Here is a 27,469-nt window from a genome sequence, read left to right as displayed (position 1 = left end):
CAATGGGGCACCATATCAAATGTTTCTGAAAATCTAGAAATATGGAATCTGCCTGTTGTGTTTCATCCATAGTTCGCAGTATATAATGTGAAAAAAGGGCAAGCTGAGTTTTGCATGAGCAATGCTTTCTAAAACCATGCTGATTCGTGAACATAATCTTCTCAGTCTCAAGAAAGTTTGTTATATTCGAACTGAGAATATGTTAAAGGGCTCTGCAGCAAGCTGAAGTTAGGGATATTGGTCTGTAATTTTGGGGATCCGTACTTTTACCTTTCTTATATATTGGTGTCACTTGTGCTTTTTACCAGTCGCTTGGGACTTAGTTCTGGGGAGAGATGCAAGATTAAAAACAAGTAAAATCAGGGGCTAGTGCCATAGAAAGCTCTTTGATAGTATAAAAGGAACCTGCTCATTCCAGTGAAACAAAAACCTTGAATTTTTTTGTACATTCAGCTCAAATTTTCCACGACTTAGTTCTTTTCTATAGGGTACATGCGAGCAAAATTGTCTGGTGAGGATGGTCCCTAAAATTAGTACATTTGAAGTAGAATTACCTTTTTACTCCAGCTCAATTGCTATAGCCACACTGTTAAGCGTGACCCACAGAGAATAGCAGGTTTTTGAAGGATTGCCCATGGAACTGATTTGACTTGTAACGTGGTATAATACTTGTACAACTGTGGTGACATTTGCTCAAGACTGAAAACCATAGATTTCTGTAAATAGTGTTTGGGACTTCTAAACTTTAAGGATGAAGATGCTCTGATGATAGTAAATTCCAGTAGAAGCAGGTTTCGAATTCATACTGTTTGGAATGCAAAGGGAAAATGCAGGTATTTTCATTGTGCTTAATGAGCTGACAGTGCTCATAAGTGATTCAGCCATTTTAATATTGTTGGTCAAAAAGGCTGTAGCATAAATGAATGGCCAAGAATGCACAAAATTATACCTGGGTGAGAATAACGTAGTGCTTGGTCATACCTTGCATTCTGTTCACAATTGTCATATTGTTCTGCATTACATTAGATTAGATTAGTTTTTCGTTCCATAGATCCATACTGAGGAGATCCTCGTGGATGTGGAACATGTCAATTTTTTAGCTGAAATAACAATACTAATAGTATGAATATATACAATAAAATTCGTCTATGGAGTAGGAGGAGTTGGCCGCTAGTAAGTCTTTCAGGCTCCTTTTAAATTGATCTTTATTTGTACCTAAATTTTTTATGTTTGCTGGCAAATTATTGAAGATGAGTGTTCCTGAGTAGTGGACCCCTTTTTGAACTAAAGTAAGTGCTTTGTGCAGATCATTTTTGTTCCTGGTATTGTATGTATGAACTGAGCTGTTTGTTGGAAAAAGAGATGTATTATTTAGGACAAATTTCATTAAGGAGTAAATATACTGAGAGGCAGTGGTTAGTATACCCAGTTCTTTGAAGAGGTTTCTACATGATGTCCGTGAATTTACTCCACAAATAATATGTATTACATGCTTTTGGACTCTGAAAACTTTTGTTTGACTTGAAGAGTTACCCCAAAATATTATACTGTATGACATTATGGAATGAAAGTAGGCAAAGTATGCAAGCTTTTTCATTTTTATGTCGCCTATGTCTGCTAACACTCGAATCGCAAATACAGATTTGTTAAGGCGTTTCTGCAGTTCTGTGGTGTGCTCCTCCCAACTGAATTTATTATCAAGTTGTAATCCCAGGAATTTAAGACTGTCAACCTCTTCTATCTGCTCTTCTTTATACTTATGCATATGCTGGGTGGAAACCTCTTACAGGTTCTGAATTGCATGTAGTGAGTCTTTTCAAAGGTTAATGTCAATGAGTTGGCTTTAAACCATTTATTAATATCCATGAAAATATCATTAGCAGATCTTTCTAGAACTACACTCGACATACTATTTATTGCAATACTTGTGTCATCTGCAAACAAAACGAACTCTGCTTCTGGCAGTGTAACTGATGAGAGATCATTAATGTACACAAGAAAAAGCAATGGCCCTAAGATGGATCCTTGTGGGACACCACATGTAATTTCTTCCCATTCTGATGATGACTGATGACTTAATTCACTAGTCACTTGTACTGACACCCTTTGTTTCCTGTTAGCTAGGTATGATTTGAACCATTTTGCAGCACTGCCTGTGACACCATAGAATTCTAATTTATTTAAAAGGATGTTGTGGTTCACACAATCAAATGCCTTTGACAAATCGCAGAAAATACCCGCTGCTTGTAATTTGTTATTTAATGAATTAAGTACATTTTCACTGTAAGTGTAAATAGCCTTCTCGATATCAGAACCCTTCAGAAATCCAAACTGTGTTCTTGATAATATGTTGTTTGTGGTCAGATGGTTGAGAAGCTGCCTGTACATTACTTTTTCTAAAAATTTTGAGAATGCTGGCAAAAGTGATATCGGTCTGTGGTTTGATGGTATCTCTTTATCCCCTTTCTTGAATAGAGGCTTTATATCTGCATGTTTAGCTAGTCAGGAAATGTCCCAGTTATAATTGACTGGTTACACAAGTAACTTAGAATTGTACTAAACTCACAAGAACATGCCTTAATTAACTTTGTTGATATTTCATCGTAACCACTAGAATGCTTTGTTTTCAAAGATTTTATTATGGAAGTTATTTCTTTTGGTGAAGTGAGTGACATATTCATGTAGCTGAAGCTATTTGTAAAGGCTAGTTTCAGATATTCAAGGGCATTATTTACTGATCCTGACAATCCTGTTCTATCAGTAACGGATATAAAGTACTTGTTAAATAGATTTGCCACACTATGCCCATCGGTTACTAATGTGTCATCTACCCTTAATGCTATTTGCTCCTGTTCGTTTCTGGTTCTACCAGTCTCCTCTTTCACTATATCCAATATTGTTTTTATTTTGTTCCCTGACATTGCTATCTTCTTCTCGTAGTGCATTTGCTTAGATGTCTGAGTTACTTTTTTTAATATTTTACAGTATTCCTTGTATTTAGCTAAATCATCAGTATTGGAGCTATTCTTGGTCGAGAGATACATTTTCCTTTTTGTCTTACAGGAAATCTTTATTCCTTGTGTAATCCATGGTTTTATTATAGACCTCTGTTTAATTTGAGTAACTTTTAGAGGAAAACAGTTTTCAAACATGGTACTGACATTGTTCATGAATGTATTATATTTTTCATTCATGTCATGGGCACTATAAACATCTTTCCAGTTCATATCTTTGAGCAGTTTTCTAAAACTGTCAATTTTTGGTTGACTGACTACTCTCCTGTACTCAGACTTAGCAGTCTTGATAATCTGCTCAGAATTTACATCTAAAACAAGGAGCTGCATGTCATGATCTGATAGTCCATTTATTACAGGTTTTATGATATGATTTTGTTCCTTTGATTTGTCTATAAAAATGTTATCAATGGCTGTCCTTGAGGGTTTTGTGATCCTAGTTGGAAAGTTTACAGTGTGAGTTAGATTGAAAGACAACATTTCTAACTGCAGTAAATGTTTACCGGAAGATTGCATTAGAAAATCTGTATTAAAGTCACCAGCAATCAAAATTTCTTTGTTTCTTCCTGTTAAATAACCCAAAAGAGCTTCTAGATGATTTATGAATAGATTATAATTTCCTGCAGGTGCTCGGTAAATAGTTGCTATTATATAGGATCTGTTATGGAACTCTACTTCTGTTGCACATGCTTCTAGATGCTGGTCTAAACAGAATTTATTAATGTCAATGTTCTTGAATTTATGGCAGTTTTTAATAAATGTGGCAACTCCTCCTCCATCCATATCTACTCTGCAGAAGTAGGAAGCTAGCTTAAATCCTGAAATGTCTAACATATCTATGCCAGTGGTCACTTGATGTTCAGAGAGGCAGATTATGTCAATTTGGTTAGATGAATTCATTTCATCAATAGAAATGAGTAGTTCATCAATTTTATTTCTGAGTCCCAGAATGTTCTGGTGTAATAAAGATAACTGATACTGCATACTAATGGGATTATAACTGCTTTGGCGAAGATGAACTGGCAGTTTCTGATTACTTTCTGTTAAGCATTGTTTAAATGGAATCTGTATTCTAAAATCTGACTCCTGTTCATCTGTTTTCTCAAACTGAGTGTGTCTGCCAATCTCTCTTAAAACTCGTGTTCTTTCTCCCTTCCCTATCCTAAAAAAGGCATCCCTCTGACACCTGTGACCACTGGTATTTTACCACTTGTGACAGTGCCCCCCCCCCCCCCCTTACGTTTTCTGCAATCAACCCAGACAGTTTTCCCTTCCCTTTCCTATTGAGGTGAAGGCCATGCCTAGTGTAGTCCCACCTATCGATAGCATCCACAGGAATCAAACCAATATGGGACCCTATACCCGTCCTAAGCAGCCACTCCAACTCCAAGTTCACCCCCCTGACGGAAGAGTTCAAATGAGACCGATCATGGCATCTCAACACAGACACATATCCCACACTCGTATGCTTCGTTGCTGATGCTATCTTCACCAGGTCACTCTCTATGGAATATTCAGAGTCTCTGTCAATGCTATTTCCCAGACCACCCACTATAACCACGGCATCCTCCTTCGTGAAATCTTTGCACAGAGAACCTACATCCTCTGTTGCCTGACCCAGATCTGCACTAGGCATTCTCAAGGTACAGTTAGCATTGTCATTGGCAGATAGCAGTTGCGGCTGGTAATGTAATAGTTGTAATTTGTTTATTTGCCTGACAGAATGTCAAACTATTTACAGAAATTTGCAGAAAAGTGATAAAACTATTTACATACTGCAGCAGAAACCAATATTTAATGTTAACAAGAAGCATATGAATGTATGCAGAATGGAAATATGCAACTGTTTGTGCTACAGCATTTTGTGTCTCAGGTCTAGGTGAATAGACCACATTGCACACTCCCATGACTAGCTTTATTTTTTTTATTTACACGTCAAGGTCCGTAGGACCAAATTGAGGAGCAAATCTCCAAGGTCATGGAATGTGGCAGTACATGAAATTACAACATGAAAGTAATAGTAGATAAAAATGAAATGTTTATGAACTCTAAAAAAAGCCAGTCCATAAGTTTAAGTAAACACAATCAACAATAAAACAAGACCGAGCTTAATTTTTCAAGAAACTCCTCGACAGATCCATGAGGAAACTCTTGAGTTTCAGTTTGAAAGCACATGGATTACTGCTAAGATTTCTGAATTCTAGTGGTAGCTTATTGAAAATGGATGCAACAGTATACTGCACACCTTTCTGCACAAGAACTAAGGAAGTCTGATCCAAATGCAGGTTTGATTTCTGCAAAAATACGCGAAGTAGACTAATTTTCATGTTGAATGATCACTCACTTCAGATACCATACGAATAGTAACTCTTCCCATTCTAAAAGGGTATTTTAGGCTCAGAAATGGTCAGTTCGGGCAATAAGTGGTGTAAGTTCACCACCTCTTGTTGTCTCCTGTTCACAAGTTTAGGTATTTTGACTTGGGCCTCTCATTATATGTATATTCCTTATTGTCATGTCTTGTTAACAATATTAGCTTGTTCCCAAGAATAAGCAGCTTTCACTCAGTTAATACTTGGCAGATATCAAATCTGCATTTGGATGGGACTTCCTTAATTCTTGTGCAGAAAAGTGTGCAGTATACTGCTGCATCCATTTTCAGTAAGCTACCACTTGAATTAAAAAAATCTCCTATTCTGTCGAGGAGTTCCTTGAAAAATTAACCTGATTCTTGTTGAATTGTTGAGTGCATTTACTGAAACCTATGGGCTGACTATTTCGGGTTCGTAAACATTTATTTTGATCTTTTATTACTTTTATGTTGTAATTTCATGTACCGACACATTCCATGACCTTGGAAATTTGCTCCTCAATTTGGTCATACTGGACTTGACATGTAAATAAAATAAAATCACTCACTAGGAACATTCTCACTGCACTCTGTGCTCGAATTGTTAATATTGGTGCCTTATTAGCTAGTGTTCATTTTATTTCATCCAACCATTGTGAATGATAAAGAGTTGCAGTCTTGTCCTCTAGATGCATCTGCCTAATGGTCACTTGAGAGCTGAACTGACAGCTGTACAGTGTCGATCATATATGGGCTTTGATAAAAGTAACATGTCATGGTAGTTTCACAAAATACTGGTTTTATCACAATGATAGGCTGTGTTTGTGTAAACCTTTCATCATTTATTTTATTTGTAGTTAGTTAAATGTGGTATAAAATTCTTGCTCACTTGCAATTCTCTTGTTATGGAAATTCTGTCCACTGGTCAAGAACTGTATTGAAAACTTGGAAACACTACAATTGGTTAAAAAAGATGTAATAATTTCCTTTCATGTGAATTACTGCTACAGAAATACAACTTTTTTATGTAAGAACTTTGAACTGCATTGAAGTGAGTTAATTTGGTTTATGTATTTTTTGTGGACTGGCAAGACAGCCAATCCACGAGGACGGGAGGCCAAAGGGCACGCGTTTAAGCTCACGCAGGATGGTGGCAGATGACGTTGTGGAAGACATCCGGACAAAAAAAGGAAAATTACTGAATGAATCTACCACAACCAACCATCGAGCATTCCAGAATGGACCAGCAAAATCGATGTGTAAGCGTTGCCAAGGGGCAGTGGCTTTCGGCCATGCAAAGAATTTCCGCGGTGGTGCGGATTGTTGTTCGGCACACGCCATGCAAGAAGAGCACATGTTCGTAATGGCAGCATCGGTTCCGAACCAAGTACAGTGCTGACTAGCAAGTTGTTTCGTTCTCACTATACCCGAATGTCCTTGGTGGAGATGCTTTAAGACAGAGGACTGTAACGAACATGGGACCACGACCCTGGACTGATCATTATCAGAACGCAACAGCAAAATATCACATCGTACAAAGTCTCTTCTTGTGAGCAAAAAATCGGCGAACCAACGGATCCCCGATCCGTGACTTTGACGAGGGCCATTGCGTAGCAACAAAACGCAGAACGGTAGCAAGGACAGGGTCGGCAGCTGTGGCTGTAGCTACACGACGAAAATCAATCGGTAACGAGTCGACCACGTCATCGGTTTCCGAATCAATGAACATGCAAGCAAGTTCGGAGGAATCGAATGCTCTATCCTCAGCAACAGGCAAACGGGACAACGCATCGGCGTTTCCGTGCTTAGCAGTGGCCCGATACAAGATATCGTAGCGGTACTGCGAGAGGAAAATAGACCAGCGAATGAATTTCTGCGCTGTACGTGGAGGTACAGGCTTGTTCTGATGACAAAGAGATGTCAAAGGTTTGTGGTCTGTGATAATGGTAAAGTGACGACCATACAAGAAATCGTGAAACTTTGTAACACCAAATACAAGAGCCAAAGCTCCTTTCTCGATTTGTGAATAATTTCTTTGTGCAGGCGAGAGCAATTTGGACGCAAAGGCAATAGGGCGAATGTGCGATCCATCTCTGTGTGCAAGCACAGCACCGGTCCCAAAATCCGAGGCATCTACCATCAACAAAAGGGGTTTCTGGGGATCTAATGGCGTAAGGCAAGTATTGGAAAGCAACGCCGATTTCAACTGGCAAAAGGCGAATCGACAACAACTTGCTAGTCAGCACTGTACTTGGTTCGGAACCGATGCTGCGATTACGAATATGTGCTCTTCTTGCATGGCGTGTGCCGAACAACAATCCGCACCACCGCGGAAATTCTTTGCATGGCCGAAAGCCACTACCCCTTGGCAACGCTTACACATCGATTTTGCTGGTCCATTCTGGAATGCTCGATGGTTGGTTGTGGTAGATTCATTCAGTAATTTTCCTTTTTTTGTCCGGATGTCTTCCACGACGTCATCTGCCACCATCCTGCGTGAGCTTAAACGCGTGCCCTTCGGCCTCCCGTCCTCGTGGATTGGCTGTCTTGCCAGTCCACAAAAGTTTCTGACGGTACATGCATCACAAGATAAATAGCAAATGATAATGGCGCCTTGCTAGGTCGTAGCAAATGACGTAGCTGAAGGCTATGCTAACTATCGTCTCGGCAAATGAGAGCGTAATTTGTCAGTGAACCATCACTAGCAAAGTCGGCTGTACAACTGGGCGAGTGCTAGGACGTCTCTAGACCTGCCGTGTGGCGGCGCTCGGTCTGCAATCACTGATAGTGGCGACACGCCGGTCCGACATATACTAGCGGACCGCGGCCGATTTAAAGGCTACCACCTAGCAAGTGTGGTGTCTGGCGGTGACACCACATTCCTCCTCCGCAAATCGGCGAATGGTTGTGTTATAAGGCTTCCGCCCGCCGTGGGGAGGACCCCATGTTGACGTATGCGACGAGGTAGGGAGCCTAACAACAGGCGAGGCGGTGCCACCCGCACCCTGCCATTAGGTCCGAGGGGAGCTAGGAAACGCCTGAAAACCTAGTCCAGGGTGCACGCCAACATGCGGTGTATGTGCCCGTAAAGAGACAGGAGGGGCCGAAGGGTCGACCTCCATCGGGTCGGGGCACCCGATGGGCGAAGACGGCCTATGGTCTGGAGCGGGCAAGAGTTCCATCTTGGTGGACAGCTGGTCACGGGAAGCGATCGGCGGCGCTTGACCCAGGGAGGCGCCCGGCAGTTGCAGCGACGCGTCCACTGCGGGCGTCGCCGGCGGGAGAACAGGCGGCGGTGGCGGCGACGGCGCGTCGCGTCGCCATGGGGCAAAATGGAAGGCAGCGTCGGTAACACCTGGGGATGAGGCGAGCCAGTAGATGGGTCCCCAGGGTGCTCACCGGACGGCACCGTCGCTGAAAGCAGACGGGGAGCAGCAGAACCCGTGCGACGACAGAGGCGCAGCTGATTGAGATGCCGACACACCTCACCAGAGGCCCCCAAAACCAGATACATGGCGCAGCCGAGGCAGCGAAGAATGCGCCCTGCGAGCCAACGCCGTGAACCTCGATAGTTGCGATAGTATACAACGTCGCCTGGGGCAATAGCAGGTGTCTGCCGCTGCACAGGAACCTGATGCAGCGGATGTAGCAAAGACATCAAGGTGCGATGAGGACGACTGTGGAGCAACTCAGCCGGCGAGCGACCATCTCAGGGCTGAGAGCGATACGAGGACAAAAAGAGCAATAACGCGTCCTCCCGAGAATGAGACTCTTTCAACTTCAACATCTGTGACTTGAAAGTCCTAACCAATCGTTCAGCGGCACTGTTTGACTGCGGAGAAAACGACGCGGACGTCAGATGTTGAATACCAGTGGCCTTGCAGAATGACTGAAATTCTGCAGACATGAATTGCGGGCCATTGTCGGAAACAATAGTCTGTGGCAGACCTTCAATGCAAAAGATAGCAGATAACGCTTGGATGGTTGGTTGTGGTAGATTCATTCAGTAATTTTCCTTTTGTTGTCCGGATGTCTTCCACGACGTCATCTGCCACCATCCTGCATGAGCTTAAACGCGTACCCTTCGGCCTCCCGTCCTCGTGGATTGGCTGTCTTGCCAGTCCACAAAAGTTTCTGACGGTACATGCATCACAAGATAAATAGCAAATGATAATGGCGCCTTGCTAGGTCGTAGCAAATGACGTAGCTGAAGGCTGTGCTAACTATCGTCTCGTAAAATGAGAGCGTAATTTGTCAGTGAACCGTCGCTAGCAAAGTCGGCTGTACAACTGGGCGAGTGCTAGGACGTCTCTCTAGACCTGCCGTGTGGTGGCGCTCGGTCTGCAATCACTGATAGTGGCGACATGCGGGTCCGACGTATACTAGCGGACCGCGGCCGATTTAAAGGCTACCACCTAGCAAGTGTGGTGTCTGGCGGTGACACCACAGTATTAAATGCCTTATGGAAATGCAGGTAGGCATGACAGTAGGAGAGATTTGACTGTAACTGGAATTTGCCATCAAAAGCTTCTATTCTTTGCCGTAACAATGATCAGAAGTTACACAGAAACATAGCCATTCCTCTGTTCAAAGTTGGAGTTGATGGCAAGTTTTGTCTGTGCTGCATGTTTTTTAAGTTTTTCACACATTCCGAATAAGTGTTGGCATCATCCTTTTAAGACAGCTTGAAATACACTGATACATAAACATACAGATAGATTATACATTATAAAAACTCGTTGTCTACCAAGCACACTCGCTTAAAAATTCACTTCATCAGTCACGAACAAATAGAGGCATTAAGGAAGGATTGACCATGTATGAGGAAGCCACTTACACCAAAACAACAGTTATTGATGCTGCTTCAAACTATATGAACTCAAAGTGGGTTTTTTAATTTCTCTGAATTGCTCGGTTTTCAGAGTGCTTTTCTTCTGGTAACGAAAGATTGAAAGATTGGGATAACAAAAAGATGAAGCACTATCAAAACATGAAGACCATTGAGGTCAGTGTTATAATGAAAATAAAAGTATGGGTAGTGTGGCAAAACTTTTCTTATAGACAGGCAACCAGAGGAATACATTTAAAATAAAATTAAAAAAGTCCTGTGTCTGTGTAGATAGGCTAGCAGTCTCTTTCACACCTACTTATAATTCAAGATAAGTTTCTAATGAGAGGACATGGAAAACTTGTTGAATGGTTATCTGAGAAAGGGCAGTTAAACTTTATTATGATGTAAGTCGTAAAACTATCCTTGAATTTCCTTTCCGGTCTGGAGAAGCTAATAAAATAAAAATACCAGCAGATTGGTAGAATAAAAAAAAATGGGCTCTTGAGACTGTTTAAGAGTGTTTTTGCACCATTAGAACAGGTTGTTGTCATGTAAACATCAATCTACAACCTTAAGTAGAGCTACTGCATTCAGTAAAACAACCGTGGAGGTTTATATGTGTGTGTAAAAAAAAGGGGGCTGTAAGCAACACAAATTTGAATACCAATGTATTTTTAATGTTGATGAAATTGCAGGGTTCCCACAGGTTCTGGAAGTCAGGAAATTTCAAACTTGTCTGGTAAATATCAGGGAAATTTGGAAAAGAAATACTGGAGAAATCTCGTTCTTATCTCAGTAGATGAAATGGTGTGTTTACTGAGATGTCACACATCATTGCTGGCTTGGCACAGCTGAGTACGTGAGCTGATTCCCTACTCCCTCATTCTTACTGCTTCTTCCCTTTCTACCACTCCCCTCATCTTGCAGTCAGTGCTGCCATACTTCTTGCTGCTAGCCTAGCAGCTGCCGATGAGAGGCAGGGAGGTGTGAGGGGTGATATGTTTAGATCTGATTCTCAGCGACTGTTGATGCAGTGGGCAGAGACAGTGGTCATGTTACATGAGCTGTGGCTGAGTGACTGTGTGAATGTGTGCGTGCTCTTGTTTTCTGACAAAGGATGTGGCCAAAAATTTAGTTGTGAGAGTGTGATTGTCTTTTCTATGTGCCTGTCTGCAGCTCAGTGATCATCTTTACAGTGAGTTGCTACCTATCGTCATTAGTATTGATTCTCAGTGTATTCATGGAAGTTATCTATTGCATGGATTGATCATCACAGTCTCATTTCAACATGTGTCTATGATGTGTAAATAGCTGGCCACACCAGTGGACTTCCATGACGGTTGAAAACTAAAGGCCATTTTATGTGTATCTCTAATGGACTGGGCTTGCTAAACTGAAGCCCATCGTTTCCCACTAATGTGCAGGCCCTGCCCATCGCATCTTGTCTCACCAATCTGCCTGCAGGCCAGGTCTGCTTTTGTGTGGTGTAATGGGGGAGATTTTCCTGATTTATCCATGGACTCAGTACATTTTCGCACTGAGAAAGCAGTTTATATATTAAAAAGTGTGGATGATGAGAGGAAGAAAATTGTGACAGTCACTGGCAGTTTGTACGCTATGTACTCATGTATTTCTTGAGAGAAAAACCACACAATACCTGTAAAATAGTAGGTATAACACAGTGGGTAATGACTGACAATAACAAACATAGTAGAACCAACATTTTGTGGGCAGTCACCTATAGTGTTGGTGTACACAACTCTTCCCTGCTGTATACACTTCTTTCAACAGGTCTACTTTTTTCTGAGGTTATTTCTGAAGATACTTTAAATCTGTCTTGCGACTCCAATGAAATGTGTATTTTTATCACCAACTGTCTTTTATTTTATTGAAATAAGATAACATCAGTGGTCTTTGTGAAACATATATACCATTTGGCTTGCTTTCTCCATCTAAAAACAGTTAATTCCAAAAGCTGTTGATATTAGTACTTAAATTTTTGCTCACATGTTTAGAAATACAGAAGTATTCACTTTTTTTGTCAACTGATGTCTTATTTACCCTTGAGTTCTCAAAATTCTCCCCCCCCCCCCCCCCCACCACCACCCCCCCCTCCCAGGGGGCCCACGTCTCTCGTGTGGGTACAAGTGTAGCGTGCATGGGTTCCTGGGCTGCTTAACAGTCACCTACCTTTTCCTTCCCTGCCCTTCCTCCTTTCCCTTTGCCCCTTCCTCTTCTGGTGTCGGCCTGGCAATCCTCATAACTTTGCTTCATCTTGCGGTTTTGGTTGGTTACTTTTCCTCCTCCTTTTTGGCTTTTCTTTTTTGGTCGCCCTCAGGTGTTTGATCTCCATTTCCAAATTTGAAATCCATAGTGTGAGCCAGATGGGGGAACTCCCTCCCTAGTGTCTATGGCTTGGGTTCCTCTCATCCCCCCCCCCCCCCTCCTCCTCCTCCTCCTCCTCCTCCTCCTCCTCCATTCCCACACCCTTTTCCCCCTACCCTAACCTCCCCGCCAAAGTCCTTTCGCCTCCTTGCTAGGTCACCAGCTGGGTAGCCAGTCCGTGTGGTGGGGCTGTAACAATGGTGGTTTGGAAAGTTCTCGGAATCACCATGAGAGGTCAGCACTAGTACAATGAATTGTTCACGTGATATTCACTGGATTGTTGCGTGTAAACATGTGCCACGTCAGTTCACTTATAAGAGAGCTGTGGTGGTGACGTGGCGCTGTTGTTGTGCCTGCGTAGTGATTTGTGAAGGTGGGAAAAATCAAGATTCGAGCAATGATTAAATACTTTGTAAAGAAAGGTATGAAAGCAAAGGACATTCATGCCGATTTCCGGAATATGCTGGGGGACTCTACTCCTTAATATTCAACTGTTGCCAAGTGGACAAATGAATTTAAATTTGGTTGGGAGAGCTTGGATGATGATCCGCGCAGTGATCGACCAAGATGTATCACTACTGCAGAAATCATTCCAGAGTGCATGAAATGGTCATGGATGATCACCGATTGAAAGTGCATGAAATTTCTCTTGCCAGATGTCATCTGAAAGGGTATATCATATTTTAACTGAAGAATTGGAAATGAAAAAATTATCTGCAAGATGGTTCCCACTACTCTTGACGCTGGATCAAAAATGCGTGAAATGGACATATCAGAACAATGTTTGGCCTGTTTTAGAGAAACTAACAATATTTTTTGAGCCGGTTTGTGACCACAGATGAAACTTGGGTGCATTACTAAATCCAAGAGACAAAACAACAGTCAAAACAGTGGAAACATGCTGATTTTCCACCACCAAAGAAATCAAAGACAATTCCTTCAGCGGGAAAGGTCATGGCATCAGTGTTCTAGGATGCGAAGGGGATTCTGTTTGTAGATTATCTCCCCACTGGGCAAAGGATTACTGGAGAATACTTTGCTGACCACCTGGACAAATTGCAACAAAATACACGTGAAAGAAGGCCAGGTTTAGCAACGAAGAAAGACGTCTTCTATCAAGACATTGTGCACCTGCACACGTTCCATCGCCATGGCAAAATTGTTGTTACCGTATTCGCCTGATATGGCTCCGTCGGACTTCCATCTCTTCCCAAATCTAAAAAATTTTCTTCGTGGACGAAGATTGACTTAAAAGGAAGAATTGATAGCCGGTGTTGACAACTATTTTGCAGGCCTGGAGGAAACTCATTTTTGAGATGGGATCAAGACACTGGAACATAGTTGGACCAAGTGCATTAATCTAAAAGGATAAAAAAAGTTTCAGTGATGTACGTACTTTTTTTTCCATTCCTTTCCAAGAAATTTTCAGACCACCCTCATGTATACCCATATGGCTGAGTCCCCTTACACCATAGGGGCCACACAGCTGGTATATGTACTGTGAACACCTTGTGCAAGCCTAGGAGTGGTTGGATATCTTTTTGGGGCATCAGAACCCCCGGCAACGCCGTCCTGCCTGGTGGCCATTGCTGTGACTGGGTGGCGCTCACAAGGCAAGCCTCTGTTCGGAGTGGGTGGTACCAGGGCAGACATTTGGCACATGAAATGGGTTAAAATCTCTGGCCACTCTACTGTGGCCACATCTCTTTCTCAACATAGTTCTGTCTCTTTTCCTGTTTCTGCCTTTCCAGCCTTACCCTCCTTGGGTACATCCTGGGAGGAGGGCTAGGCCTGCTGGCTTGGGGCTAAACCTTGTCCATGGTTCCTGGTCTGTATCAGGACCGATGGGAGACATTTTCTGCCACCAAATTCCTTTTTTTTTGGGGGGGGGGGGGGGGACATAGTGAGGACAAGTTCAATGCAGTTGAGTCGTTAAGCAAGATGAGATCTGTCTCTCTCCTTATAAAGACAACTTCTGCCAGTCATTCAGCCTCCCTCTGTGCCTGCGACCATTTAGGAGACATCCCCACAACTATCACTCCTCACCAGCCACTCAGTATGACATAGGATGTAATTTTCTGTAGGGATTCTCTCCTCCAGTTCGATAAAGAACTTCCGGCTAATCTGGAATGACATGGCATTCATTTTGTCCGGTGTTCTCAAGAAGGCACTAAGGACCATTGTGTAAACACTAGCACTTTCAGCATCGCATTTGAGGGGGATATCTTGCCCAAGAAGGTCAAGGAGTGGTGTACAGATGCAACATGAAGCCGTACTTTCAACCTCCCATGCGTTGCTTCCATTACCTCAAGTTGGGCCACATGTTCTTGCAATATGATGACATTTCCGTCTCTGGCGACTGTGGCCACTCTCTTCATGTGGGGAGCCCTTGCACCCCACCACCTAACTGTGAAGACTGCTCTGGTGTCCATTCTCCCCACTCACCAGTGTGTCCAGTGCACATGAAGGAAAAAAGAATTCAGGACTTCCTTGGTCATCTTAGCTGGCCAGAGTGGCCGAGCGGTTAAAGGCGCTGCAGTCTGGAACTGCACGACCGCTACGGTCGCAGGTTCGAATCCTGCCTCGGGCATGGATGTGTGTGATGTCCTTAGGTTAGTTAGGTTTAAGTAGTTCTAAGTTCTAGGGGACTTATGACCACAGCAGTTGAGTCCCATAGTGTTCAGAGCCATTTGAACCAATTTGGTCATCTCAGATACTTTGAGATGAGGAAGAAGTTTGACAGACTTCACCCTGTAAATCTCTCCTCTACATCTACCTCAGTTATATCTTCCCCTGCTCACCCCTCCCCCTTACCCCATCGTGCCTCCTTAACCCTCGGTGGCTCCTGACCCTTCCCCTTCAGGAAGTGCTGCTCCTCCTCATCCACATCCTCCTCCTCACTGGCTCACTGGTGCCTTCCCCTCACAATGTTGAGACATTATAGTTATCCCCATCCTTAAGCCTGTGAAGAACCCAACATATCTCAACAGCTACCACCCAATTAGCCTGATGAACATACTTTGTAAAGTGCTTGAGAGGATGGTTAGCTTCCAATTATGTTGGCTACTCGAAACTTGGGGCCTTTTGTCCCTGTATCAGTGTGGCTTCAGGTAAGGATAATCTCCAACTGACCATTTACTCAGAGTGAAAACTGCAATCCAGCAGGCTTTTATTAAGCATCAGCACCTTGTCGCGGTCTTCTTTGACCTACATAAGGCATACGACACAGCTTGGCACCATCACATTTTTAGTTATCCTCAACGACTGGGACTTTCATGGCCCCACTTCCAATTTTTATTCATGAGTTTTTATTCCAATGGCTCTTACAGGTTCAAGTTCTTGCTTCACTTAGCACCCCTCAGATTCAGGAGAACCATATCCCACAGGGTTCTGTATTAAGTGTCACACTCTTCCTCATAGCCATCAGTGGGCTTATAACCTCTGTTGGCCCTCAGGTTACCCCGGCCATGTATGTCAACGATTTTTGCGTCTGGTGTAGCTCCCACTCGGCGGCATCTGCTGAGCACCAGCTCCAAGGCGCCACCTGGCAGACCCCCCGCGGCTTCCAGTTTTCTCCCCCCAGAATGCAAGTTATGCATTTTTGTTGTTGATCCACAGTACACCCCAGTCCAGAATTTGACTTAGGCAACCAGCTCCTCGATGTTGCAGCACAGTCCCATTTCTTCAGCCTTATTTTTGATAAAAAGCTGATGTGGCTTCCCCACATTTGCGACCAGAAGACTACATGCATGTGGAAGCTGAATGCTGTCCGCCTCCTGGTCCACACATCTCGGTGTGCAGACTATGCTACTCTTCTCCATCTTTACCATGCGCTCTGGTCTTGTCCAGACTAGGTTATGGAAGTAAGGTTTATGGCTCAGCGGCTCCTTTCCAGTGTGAAAATACTCATTCCTATTCACCATTGTGGGATGCGTCTGGCTATTGGTGCCTTTCCCACTAGTCCTGTTGACAGTCTCCTCACAGAAGCGGGGATACCCCCTGTGCAAATACAATGAAGCCAACTCCTGGTTTCTTATGCAATCACAATTCGCAGATTCCCTGACCATCCTGTGTACCCTATCCTCTTTGCAAGTGAGGGATGTCTCCTTCCTGATCAATGGGCACAGGTGAGATTGCCGATTGGAATGCATCTCACTTCCCCCCCATTCCATCTCCACTTACTGAAATGCACGCCGTGTATTTCCTCTCACCCCCCCCCCCCTTCCCCCTCCCCTGGATGATGGTGCCTAGACTGTGGACTAGTACCGACCTATCTCAGAGTCCTAAGGCCCCTGTTGTCCCTGTGGTCTTCTGGCATCTTGTACGTTCTGTCCTTGCAGAGTTCCCGGATGCTATCACCTTCTTCACTGATGGTTCTAAGACGATAGATAACAGCAAGATAAGCTACTGGCTTAGAACAACATTTCTTGCTGGAATCATGAAGTTGTTCACAGCAGAGCTGCTAGCCATTGTCAGGGCCCTCCATTTTGTTACTCACGGTTCCCTCCACAGTGTTTCAATATCTACCAACTCAGTGAGCAGCCTGCTGCTCTTGTCATCCTTTGGTCTCTGCTGTCCATGACCTTCTCTCCTCCCTTGGCCATGACACCTGCTCAGTGTTTTTTTCCCTGTGAGTCCCAAGTCATGTGGGTATCCCAGGGCATGAACTGGCTGATCGTTTGGCTAGAGAAGCTGATACTCACCCTCCATTCCCTTCATAACTCCAGCTGTGGATATGCAGTTCTATGTCAAATCTCTCTTTGCCCAAAAGTGGAATGACATCTCGTACACCACTGCTCTCAGTAATAAACTCCGCGCAATCAAGGAGACCACTGTGCTTTGGTGCTTTTCCTTCTGCTCTTCTCGGAAGGAGTCCACTGCTTTAGCTGTCTACACATTGCTCGCATCAGGCTCATCCGTTGTTTCCTCCTGTGTAACGAAGCTCCCCCACAATGTGACTGTGGAGCCAGCCTGACAGTATCCCACATATTGGTGGAATATGTCCTTCTTTTGGGCCTTCATGCTAAGTATAGTCTTCCTTAATTTTAATATTAGCAGACAATTCATGGATGGTGGAACTGGTCCTCAGTTTCCTCTGTGAAAGCAGTTATTTCCAGATATAAGGTTTTGCTTTACTCCTGGAGCAGGGCAGGGTGGTTGTGGTTGGGGCCCCTTTTCATGTTTTCTAAGTCTGGGACCCCACAACCACTCCTACCGTGGAGAGACCACTCCTTTTTTACCAGTTTTTAGATTTGGTATAACCTTTTATGCCTCTGTGTGTGTTTCAACTTCCTTGTTTTATAGTTTGACTCCCCTGACTGGATCCATCCATTTTTAGCGGAACCTCTTTCTTCTGTGAGTAAATTTGGAATTGCGACACAGGTTGCCTCACCATTTGGTCGTACAAACCTTCTCAATTAATCAGTCAATCAATCTCAAAATTCGTCAGGGAAAAATGCTAAAACTTGTCTGGAAAGCAGGGAAATATCAGGGAATTTCACTTGAGGAAACTTGTGGCAATCGTGAATTGGAGTTAGTTATTGTGCATGTTCCTTGTACAGTGATTATTGAAAAGGGTTCAAAGAAAGTTCCAAAACTAGCTTCTGGGAAAAGAGGAACCTAGTGGCTTTTTGCAGTGTGATAGTCTTAAATTTTCGTTCTTGTGAATACAGGGTTATATAGAATGAAAAAACATTCCTGCGACTTCTGACATAGAAGTGCTCCCTAGCAGGAAGTGAAGTATACTGTATTTGAGTGACACTAATGTGACATGCTTTGTGTGAAAGTAAACTCTCATCAGTTCAGGTGTATCTTGGATATAAATTGTTGGCCACACTATGCATCAGATCACAAGTCAGGTCATTTGGACAGGCATTTAACTTATGAGTTAACCAGTAACAATTATATAAATTTCTATCTTCTTTTTTTTTTCATTTTCAACAGTGGAAGGAGGAAAGATAACCACTCATCATCTGTTAGGCATTGAGTGGTAGACAGCCAGAAAAGAAGTCTGAACTCTTAACGAAGTTTTTGAACAATGCCGGAACTAACAGATTAACCAATGCTCTTCAGTAAAATAAACATGGCTTCATTGTCAGAGTGCTATAGCCCAGCTGTTGTGTAGGGTGTGCTGGACGGAATGGGTGAGAGGAACAAGGAGTGGGATGGAACAAGTGGAGGGAAGGGAGCCAGTATGACCTCATAGGGGAGGGAGATGCAACAAGAGAATTGGGTATAGTTGTGATACTGTTGAGCTTGCCCCAGTATAGGTCTAGGAAGTTTCGCATGATTCCTGATAAAATAGCGGGTATTGATCAGAGGAGCGGGTTAATAGGAGCAGCATAGAACAGAGAAAGAGGGATACCACAGATAGAACGGGCTAACTAAAGATTAATGGAGAGATGAATTAGGCTGGAGGGAAGAGAGGGTATATGAACTGGAGTGATTCTAGCAGAGACTATTTTCACAGGGATTGCAGGATAAAACAATATGCTGTAAAGACAGTGAGCACAGTTTACATCTATGCAATTCAGCAAAGCTAATGTGGGGTGGAGATAGGCTCCAGAAGGCCAGTGTTGTGAAGCAGCCATTGGAGGCAAGCAATTTGTGTTCAGCAGCATGCTCTACCATTGTATAGTGAACTCTGCTTTTGGCTGATTTTTGACAGTGACAATTCATTTGGGTGGCCAGCTGGTTGATGGTTGCACCTATGGAGAAGGGTCTGTGGAAGTAACATCATATGTGCTATTTGACATGACTGCTTTCATATGTACCCCTTCCCCTGATGAAGTAGGATATGTTTGTGACGGGACTGGAATAAGAAATACTGGTTGGGTGCATGGTGGGGGTCTTGTGCCTGGTCTCCCACAGGGATGTGATTTGTATGGGTTGGGATTGGGGGCAGGTGTTGCATAAAGATGGGTCACAATGTTTCAAAGATTGGGGAGGTGGTGAAATACCTCATTTGGATAGGTGAGAGGGATTTGGGGTGGATGTTTCTTACTTGAAGACATGACGGAAACTTAGTTGAAGTCCAGGTAGAGGACATGATTAAGCTTTCTGGCATGATTAATATTATGTAATACAGAAGACGTTCCACCACAGCTGGCTAGTGAATTGTTTGAGAATTAGGAGCATGTGTGGTTAGGTTTGTGGGTTAGTGCTGTTCTGTGAAACTCTAAAGAGTACTGGGAAAGGGATTGCTTGTCACTGCAGTTTTGCCATCTTTAGATTACTGGATTGTATGAGAGAGTTTTTAGTGTGGAAGTAACAAAAGAGGAGCCCTTTGCTGGATTCTATAGATAAGAAAGGCCCTTAAAACACAGAACATGTTCTTGAATCTTGCAATTTCCCTGTCCTTGTTCTATTCTGGTCCCTGTTCTATGTGCTGCTCAGAGTTTCAGCGATGCAGTCAAGAGACGCATTGGCTGTTGGCATTCTTCTCGGATGTTCATCACAGCATACAGTTGACTAGAGGAGAACAATATTATAGGTCCTCTTTTAATAATGCTGTTGCTCAGAGAGTGAAACATTTAAATGTCTGCTGAGTATTTCAGTGGTCCAGTGTCTAATGACTGATAGATGCATCCAATGTTCTTCCACTTATTGTATGTTTTGGTCCCAGCAGTGCTTTCTATGTAGGCTCTGTGTGTAAAAAAGCAAGTCATAGTTTGGTATTTATTTTTCATTCGTCTTTCACCGTCCTTTCTGCCTCATCTCTTCTGTGCCACTTATTGAGACAGATATAGGGCATAATTGGGATGGATAAAGTCTAAATCCCCGAACCCGCAGTTGTTATCCAGTAAACTTTCAGTAGCCTTCATATTTCAGAGCATTAAACCATAACTTAGTTCTTCCCCTAGCTCCTTTATGTTGGTTCTTTGTTTGGGGAGAAGGCAGAAAAAGTGTGATGTTCAACAACACTATGGTCAGCAGGACACCAGTGTTTGATCACCTTCAGAGTGATGAATGCTTTATTTTTAGTGCACTAGAAGCCAAAGATCAGGAGTCTTAGGCTCATCTCTTTGGATGACTGCTCCCTTATATTCGTTACCATCAGGTGGATGGGTATGAAATGTGTGTGTGTGTGTGTGTGTGTGTGTGTGTGTGTGTAGCTTAATTTTTTAAATGAGATGTAAGAAACAATATGAATACTAAAATGTGAGTTTTATTTATCTGTTTTATGTAAAAACACTAATTTGTGACTTGCTTCATTTATTTCAGATGACAAGAGAGAGAGAATGATGTGGTGGTAATTCTTAGAGGCACGAATTTCCAGAGGTTGGAGAGAGCATAGTGATGAATGCTGAGCAGCATGTGCCTTCAGCTACAGGCAGCCAGTCAGAGGTAGGTTCATAAATGTGCATTTGTGCTATTATTAGAATAGGAGTTACTTCAGTTTTCAGAGATACTTTTGAGTCCTTCATGCACTATAAACAGATTTTAATCTAGTTTTATGGTGGATGTGACAGATATTTGGTAAAATAGCACAGGTTATTCACCGACTAAAAGCAACAGTGTGCTAACTTCCTGTATTCTTCTTCTTCTTCTTCTTCTTCTTTTTCTCCTCCTGCAATATAAAAATAATTATGAACTGAATTAGTGCATTCTTGGAGTAAAAGGCTAAGAATCTGGTTCTCTTATTGATCAGTAATAAACATTATTTTGTAGATATTCAAGCATTGATCAATATTACATGTGAATGTAAAAATGAAGTTACATATTTAATTTGTTGTTTGTTTGCAGATATGTGCCGGCCGCGGTGGTCTAGCGGTTCTAGGCGCTCAGTCCAGAACCGCGCGACCACTACGGTCGCAGGTTCGAATCCTGCCTTGGGCATGGATGTGTGTGATGTCCTTAGGTTAGTTAGGTTTAAGTAGTTCTAAGTTCTAGGGGACTGATGACCACAGTTGTTAAGTCCCATAGTGCTCAGAGCCATTTGAGCAGATATGTCTCTGCAGTCCTGGTATGCATTGGAAGCCTCAAGCCACAGTATTATAGCATGCTTCTAGAGGAGTCAAAAGAAAATGGCACAGCTTATTGACAGAGGGGAGGTGGGCTGCACAATTTTCTTTTTACTCCTCTAGAACCGTGCTGTGATATTGTGGCATGAGACTTTAAACACTTACTAGGACTGCAGAGGTATACCTACAAATGAACAACAAATTAAATATGAGGGTCGCTCCAAAAGAAGTGCACACTATTTTTGTAAAAATAGCTTTCATTCTGCATGTGTGAAAGTTTTACAGTGTGTAGATACATACTTCCCGCTTGTTTTCAAACTTAGTTCAACCTGTTCCCATGAGTTTCGACATCACAGCATGTCTTCAAGATGGCTGCTACACTTGACATTTGTCAGAACCAATGTGCTGTCATAGAATTCCTGTGCTGTGAAAACAAGACAGTGGGAAACATCCACAAGAGGTTGAAAAAGGTGTATGGAGATGCTGCTGTCGATCGCGGTACAGTTAGTCGGTGGGCAAGCAGGTTACGTGATGAAAGCATGCACGGCAATATTGAGAATTGTCCTCGCAGCGGCAGGCCTCATACTGCACACACTCCAGACAATGTACAGAGAGTTGACGAATTGGTGACTGCTGACAGACGCATCACAATGAACGAATTGTCACGCTACGTTGGGTTAGGGGAAGGAAGTGTTTGCAGAATACTGGGGTTAAAAAAGGTTTGTGCCATGTGGGTTCCCACAATGTTGACAGTGGCTCACAAAGAAACAAGAAAAATGGTATGCAGCGAACTTTTGGAGCAATGCGACAATGGTGATGAGTTTCTTGGAAGAATTCTGACAGGTGATGAAACATGGCTCCATCATTTTTCCCCAGAGACGAAGAGGCAGTCAGTGGAGTGGCATCGTTAAAATTCACCCAAGAAAAAAAAATTGAAAACCACACCTTCTGCTGGAAAAGTTATGGCTATGGTGTTTTTCGATTCCGAAGGACTCTTGCTTGTGGACATCATGCCAAGTGGAACCACCATAAATTCTGATGCGTATGTGACGACACTGAAGAAACTTCAAGCTCGACTGAGTCATGTTCGACCACATCGACAAAAGCAGGATGTTTTGCTGTTGCATGACAACGCATGGTCACATGTCAGTCAAAAAACCATGGAAGCGATCACAAAACTTGGATGAACATCAGTGAAACACCCGCCTTACAGTCCTGACCTGGTTCCATGTGACAATCATTTCTATGGGAAACTGAAAGACTCTCTTCGTGGAACAAGGTTTGAAGATGATGACTCCCTTGTGCACGCTGCCAAACAGTGGCTCCAACAGGTTGGTCCAGAATTTTACCATGCGGGTATACAGGGGCTGGTTCCAAGATGGCAGTTGAGAGGATGGAAATTATATGGAGAAATGAAAATATTGTTCCTAAAGATGTATCTACATGCTGTAAAACTTTCAAACATGTAGAATAAAAGATGGATTTTAATAAAAGTAGTGTGCATTTCTTTTGGAGTGACCCTCGTACATAACTTCATGTTTACAAGGTGATGGTTAAAGCTGTATGGTTAACACTCGTATATTGTTGAAACTGTGAAGAACCCCCCAAGGAGCTCAAGGCCCTCCTTTCTTCCATCCAGGGCTGCATTCTTTCCCCTGTGCCCCTCTCTCCCTATTCTCAGTCCTTCCCCTCTGTTCTCTTCTTTCCCTTTCTCGGTGCCCTTGGTTACATCAGCCAGACCATCCTGCTGGTTGCTGGTATTCCTCCCAGTTTTTGTTCCTCCCCATAGTTGCACCAACTGGAGAAGAACAAGCTACTTACTGTCTGCAATGTGTAGCCTTACTGCCTTTTCCAGCGTTTCATCGACTGTGTTATCTTTTAATGCTATGTAGCCAGCATGGTCACCAGTCCATGTGGTAGGGTCTGTATGTACCCTTTTGGTTGGGCCCCATGACAACACAGGGATCACACTTCTGATATCTGAGCCGGTACTTCCCCACATATGCGTAGGGGTGGTTGCTTGTCATTCTGGAGCATCAGAACTCCTGGCAACAGTATCATGTTAGATGGCCCTTGCTGTAGCTGGGTAGTGCTCATGGGGAGAGCCCCTGATCAAAGTGAGTGGTATCAGGGCAGACACTTCGCTTATGAAACACATTAAGTTCCAAGATTGCCATTCCTCAACAGCCATGCCTTTTGTTGGCAGTGTATCTTTTAATGCTGCTTTTTATAACCGTGCAGCCTTCTGTTCCTTGACTACACCTTGGGAGGAGGGCCAGGCTCGCCAGCTCTGGGTGAAACCCGTTCCCTGCTGTCTTATCTGCACCACGACTGGCAGGGATATTTTCACCACCATTGATCCAATATTTTTCATGGAAACTTTTGAAGACAAGTTTGGGAAAGTGGACTCTATGAGTAAGATGTGGTCGGGTTCACGGATGATCAAAACCACTTCTGTGGCCCTATGTGCTTGTGACCATCTTGGTGACCTCCCAGTGCCCATCACTCCTCTTCAGTCTTTTAATATGGTTCAGGGAGCCATTTTTCATAGTGACATCATCCTTCAGTCCTATAAGGAATTATGGGCCAAAATAGAATTGCGGGGCGTTCATTTTGTTCGGCTTGTTCAGGAAGGTCGTAAGAATGCCCCAGTTGATACTGGCACATTTCTTCTGGTATTTGAAAAGGTGCACCCTCCTGTAGAAGGTCAAGGTTATGTGTTATTGGTGTGATATGAAGCCATACATCCTCCCACCCACCCACGAGGCTTTTTCGATGTTTTGTATTTTTGGGCATATGTCTTCCCAGTGTACAACAGACCCTCTATGAAGTAAAAGTGGACACCCACTTCATGGGGGTAGCCCCTGTGTCCCACTGCTCGTGTTATTTGTCATGACCATCAATCTCAACACACACCACCAGATTGTCCAGTTTATAAGAAGGAAACTGAGATACAGGAGTGTAAGTCCAGTGATGGTTTATCCTACATTGAGGCTCATCAGAAATATAACCACCTTCATGGTGTGTGTGTGTGTGTGTGTGTGTGTGTGTGTGTGTGTGTGTGTGTGTGAAAATTTTAACTTCTCCTCTATTAAGGCCTTTCCCCCTCCTCTGCGGCTCACGTGCCCTTCCTATCTGGGTGCTGTTCCCCCTACCCAGCCAGAGAAGTATCTCTGTACATCTGGCATCTGCCAGTGATTGGGTTCCTCCCAGGACCCCTTCCCCTAGTATCTCTCATACCAGGGGCTTGCTGCCACAAGTCGGCTGCGAGATCCACAGTACATGCATCCCATGGTTTGTGGCGTTCGCCTGCTTTATTTCTTCATTGATGGTTCTCGGTGTCGATATACTGTGTTGTGATACTGGCTAAAAATATAGGGGGTGGAAGTGCAGTACTGACTACCGTAAATGATGTAGCCGACAGAGGCACAGCTGCGTTTCACAGTTCTTTACTTTCACTGTTCACAGCCTCCCAATATTACACAGTTATATGGCTAGTGCGCTACTGTTTTAACTTTTGATAAGCCTCATTAATAGGTTGCAGGCAAACATCCACATACTGGTACAATAGATTACTGCTGAACATCTACAAGCATAAAAAGCCTAACCACACTGTTCACAGTTCCTGAAGAATAAAAAGGTACATATGGAACAGACACTGTCGGCATGCAGCCTGTTGGTGGAACATGTATTTCACAGTTAAGTTGATGCATTGTTGTTGTTCTAACCAACACAAGTTTCTTGTCTGAAACTCGGCTGTGGACTGACTGTCTCGTGACCAAAAACCAGACCTTTATATATCAGCTCAATAATAGGCACTGAAACTACACATTGTTTGATGTTTAATTTACAAAAATTACAATTAAAACTTAACTCATTAAATTAACTGAATACATCGAAAAATTCCATCTTTTTAACAGTTACTTCTACTACTAGAGCTAGGCCGAATTATTTGTTTAAATTATGAAATTAACAGATATCGTTATGCCAACAAACTTTTGACAAAACTGTTAATTACTTTGGAATTAATCAAGGGCTGGCTGTGCTAACATGATTTCAAATAGAGCCAGATAGATCCTTTAAGAATACTAATAGTTGTGCCTCCAAATGTTTATAATTAGTAAAGAATTTATATTTGTTTATAAGTCAACAATAGAATTTAAGTTACGAAACAATTACTGATTTCACCCTATAACAAAAGATACTAACTAGGAATAGTCAAAATAAATTAGAAAATCAGTTACCTGCATAAAACTAAGCACAAAATTAGATTTGGTGTTATATTCTTTAAAACTGAGGGCCAAACTTACTCTTTTACAAAAATCCAGACAGGGTGTATACGACCCGGGACAACCAGGAGATCCGAGAAAAACCCAGGAATTTTTTCATCTGGGAGAAAACCGGGGAAAACCTGGGAATTTTTTAGAATTCCGGGAACTTTTCATTCTTCTAGTTTTCAGTTAAATTTTTGTAATTTTGACTGGGAAGAACCGATACTCTAACATAGGATATTACTTTATCCTGCTACTGCTGAATAATACCTCAACAATAAAACATAAACAAGATAATTAAAAAAAAAAAAAAAAAAAAAAAACTTATATTGCAAGGGGAATTCGCCACATACAACAATGACACACAGTGCTCATGCAAGTGCCTGCCAACAGCAAAATGTATCAGAGGCTTTAGAAAGACTATGCAATGTTTCATAACAGCAAATTGCCTCCCATGAGCATGAAGTCACAACTGTGTACATTAGATTTGTTGCAGCAGTTACGAGTGGACTCATGCGCAGTTGAGTCGCATTTGAATAGTAGATTCTCCCACTTCCGGTTACAGGAATGTGACTGTTGGCTGTGCAAGTAGTCGCAGCAAGCAGCTAGATGCTACTGGGAAAAGGGGGCACCAAAGTCATATTCCTGAGGAAAAAAATCTTGTTTCACAAAGCGCCTAGCATCCAGCGCACATTGGTCTATCGATTGTTCATATTATTTTGAAATGCATCCCTGCTGGTTTTTGAACATTTTTAGTACATTTTAAGTTAATTTCTGAATGAATCATAAGTTGATTTTTGAACGTGTGCATAGTGTATGTGATGTCTCTGTCTGGAGAATCCTCGTCCCATCTAGAAATAAACTTTCCACTGACAAAAGGGGACAGGGCTGTACGAGCTGAGTGGAGTAATTCTGAAAGTAATGCAGAAAACGTGTTGTACGAACACGTAAAAATGCCTAACCGGAGAATAATCGCGGGATAACTAAACTCATGATTCTGGCAGGGTTAGTGGAGTTAATCAGCGAACAAATTTTGACAATGGCAGGAATAGGTACAAATTTGGTGATGACAAGATTGTTTGTTAGAATGAGGAAGGAGAAGAAACGGGGACATCACACAAATTATGGAAGAATGTCAATTCCAAATTTATATAAAAATTTCGTAATACTACTTTTTTATCTCATGCTTGAGAAACTGGTGCGTATGAATGAAATCTGAAACTGTTTCCTAACATAAAGCTTTTTGCTTGTAGTAGGCCTAATAGGCATTTGATATTGGTACTTCGTGAATTATATTCTGTCGTGTCATAAAAATGACCATTTGTGCCAAAACAGTCTCATTTGTTTGGTGTGTGTTACAAAATTGCTGCAGTATTAGAAAGACCTATTTTGTTTTATCTAGCAGACAGTGACAAAATAGACATAATCAGATTGAGAAACCGCACCAGTCTTGGGCGTTGTTTGTACTAAGAACTTCTTCAGTATTAGATAATGGCATTTCGATTTTTCATGTAGCAAAACGTTTGACGAACTTTGATGAGGTAATAGATTCTTTCGCAGAAAGGAAAGCACACCATGTAAAGCTGTAGCAAGATTTGAGAGAAAAAATGCTAGGAGCTAAGGATTGGAGAAGTCTGTACTTTCTTGCTTGTCTC

At 42.7% G+C, this 27,469-nt stretch overlaps 1 protein-coding gene across 1 annotated transcript in view; it reads left to right on the top strand.

Annotated features, from left to right (window-relative positions):
- LOC124595700 (zinc finger protein with KRAB and SCAN domains 7-like) overlaps positions 1-27,469 on the top strand; it is a 207,970-nt gene that overhangs the window by 7,490 nt on the left and 173,011 nt on the right. Inside the window, exon 4 of the mRNA XM_047134560.1 lies at positions 20,804-20,926. Within this exon, the coding sequence (XP_046990516.1) occupies positions 20,879-20,926 (48 nt within the window). The 5' untranslated portion in view covers positions 20,804-20,878. The remainder of the gene's footprint in view (positions 1-20,803; positions 20,927-27,469) is intronic.

This window comes from Schistocerca americana, chromosome 2, assembly GCF_021461395.2.
Source record: "Schistocerca americana isolate TAMUIC-IGC-003095 chromosome 2, iqSchAmer2.1, whole genome shotgun sequence".
Taxonomy (NCBI): Eukaryota; Metazoa; Arthropoda; class Insecta; order Orthoptera; family Acrididae; genus Schistocerca; species Schistocerca americana.
This window is presented reverse-complemented; position numbering and strand designations above follow the sequence as displayed.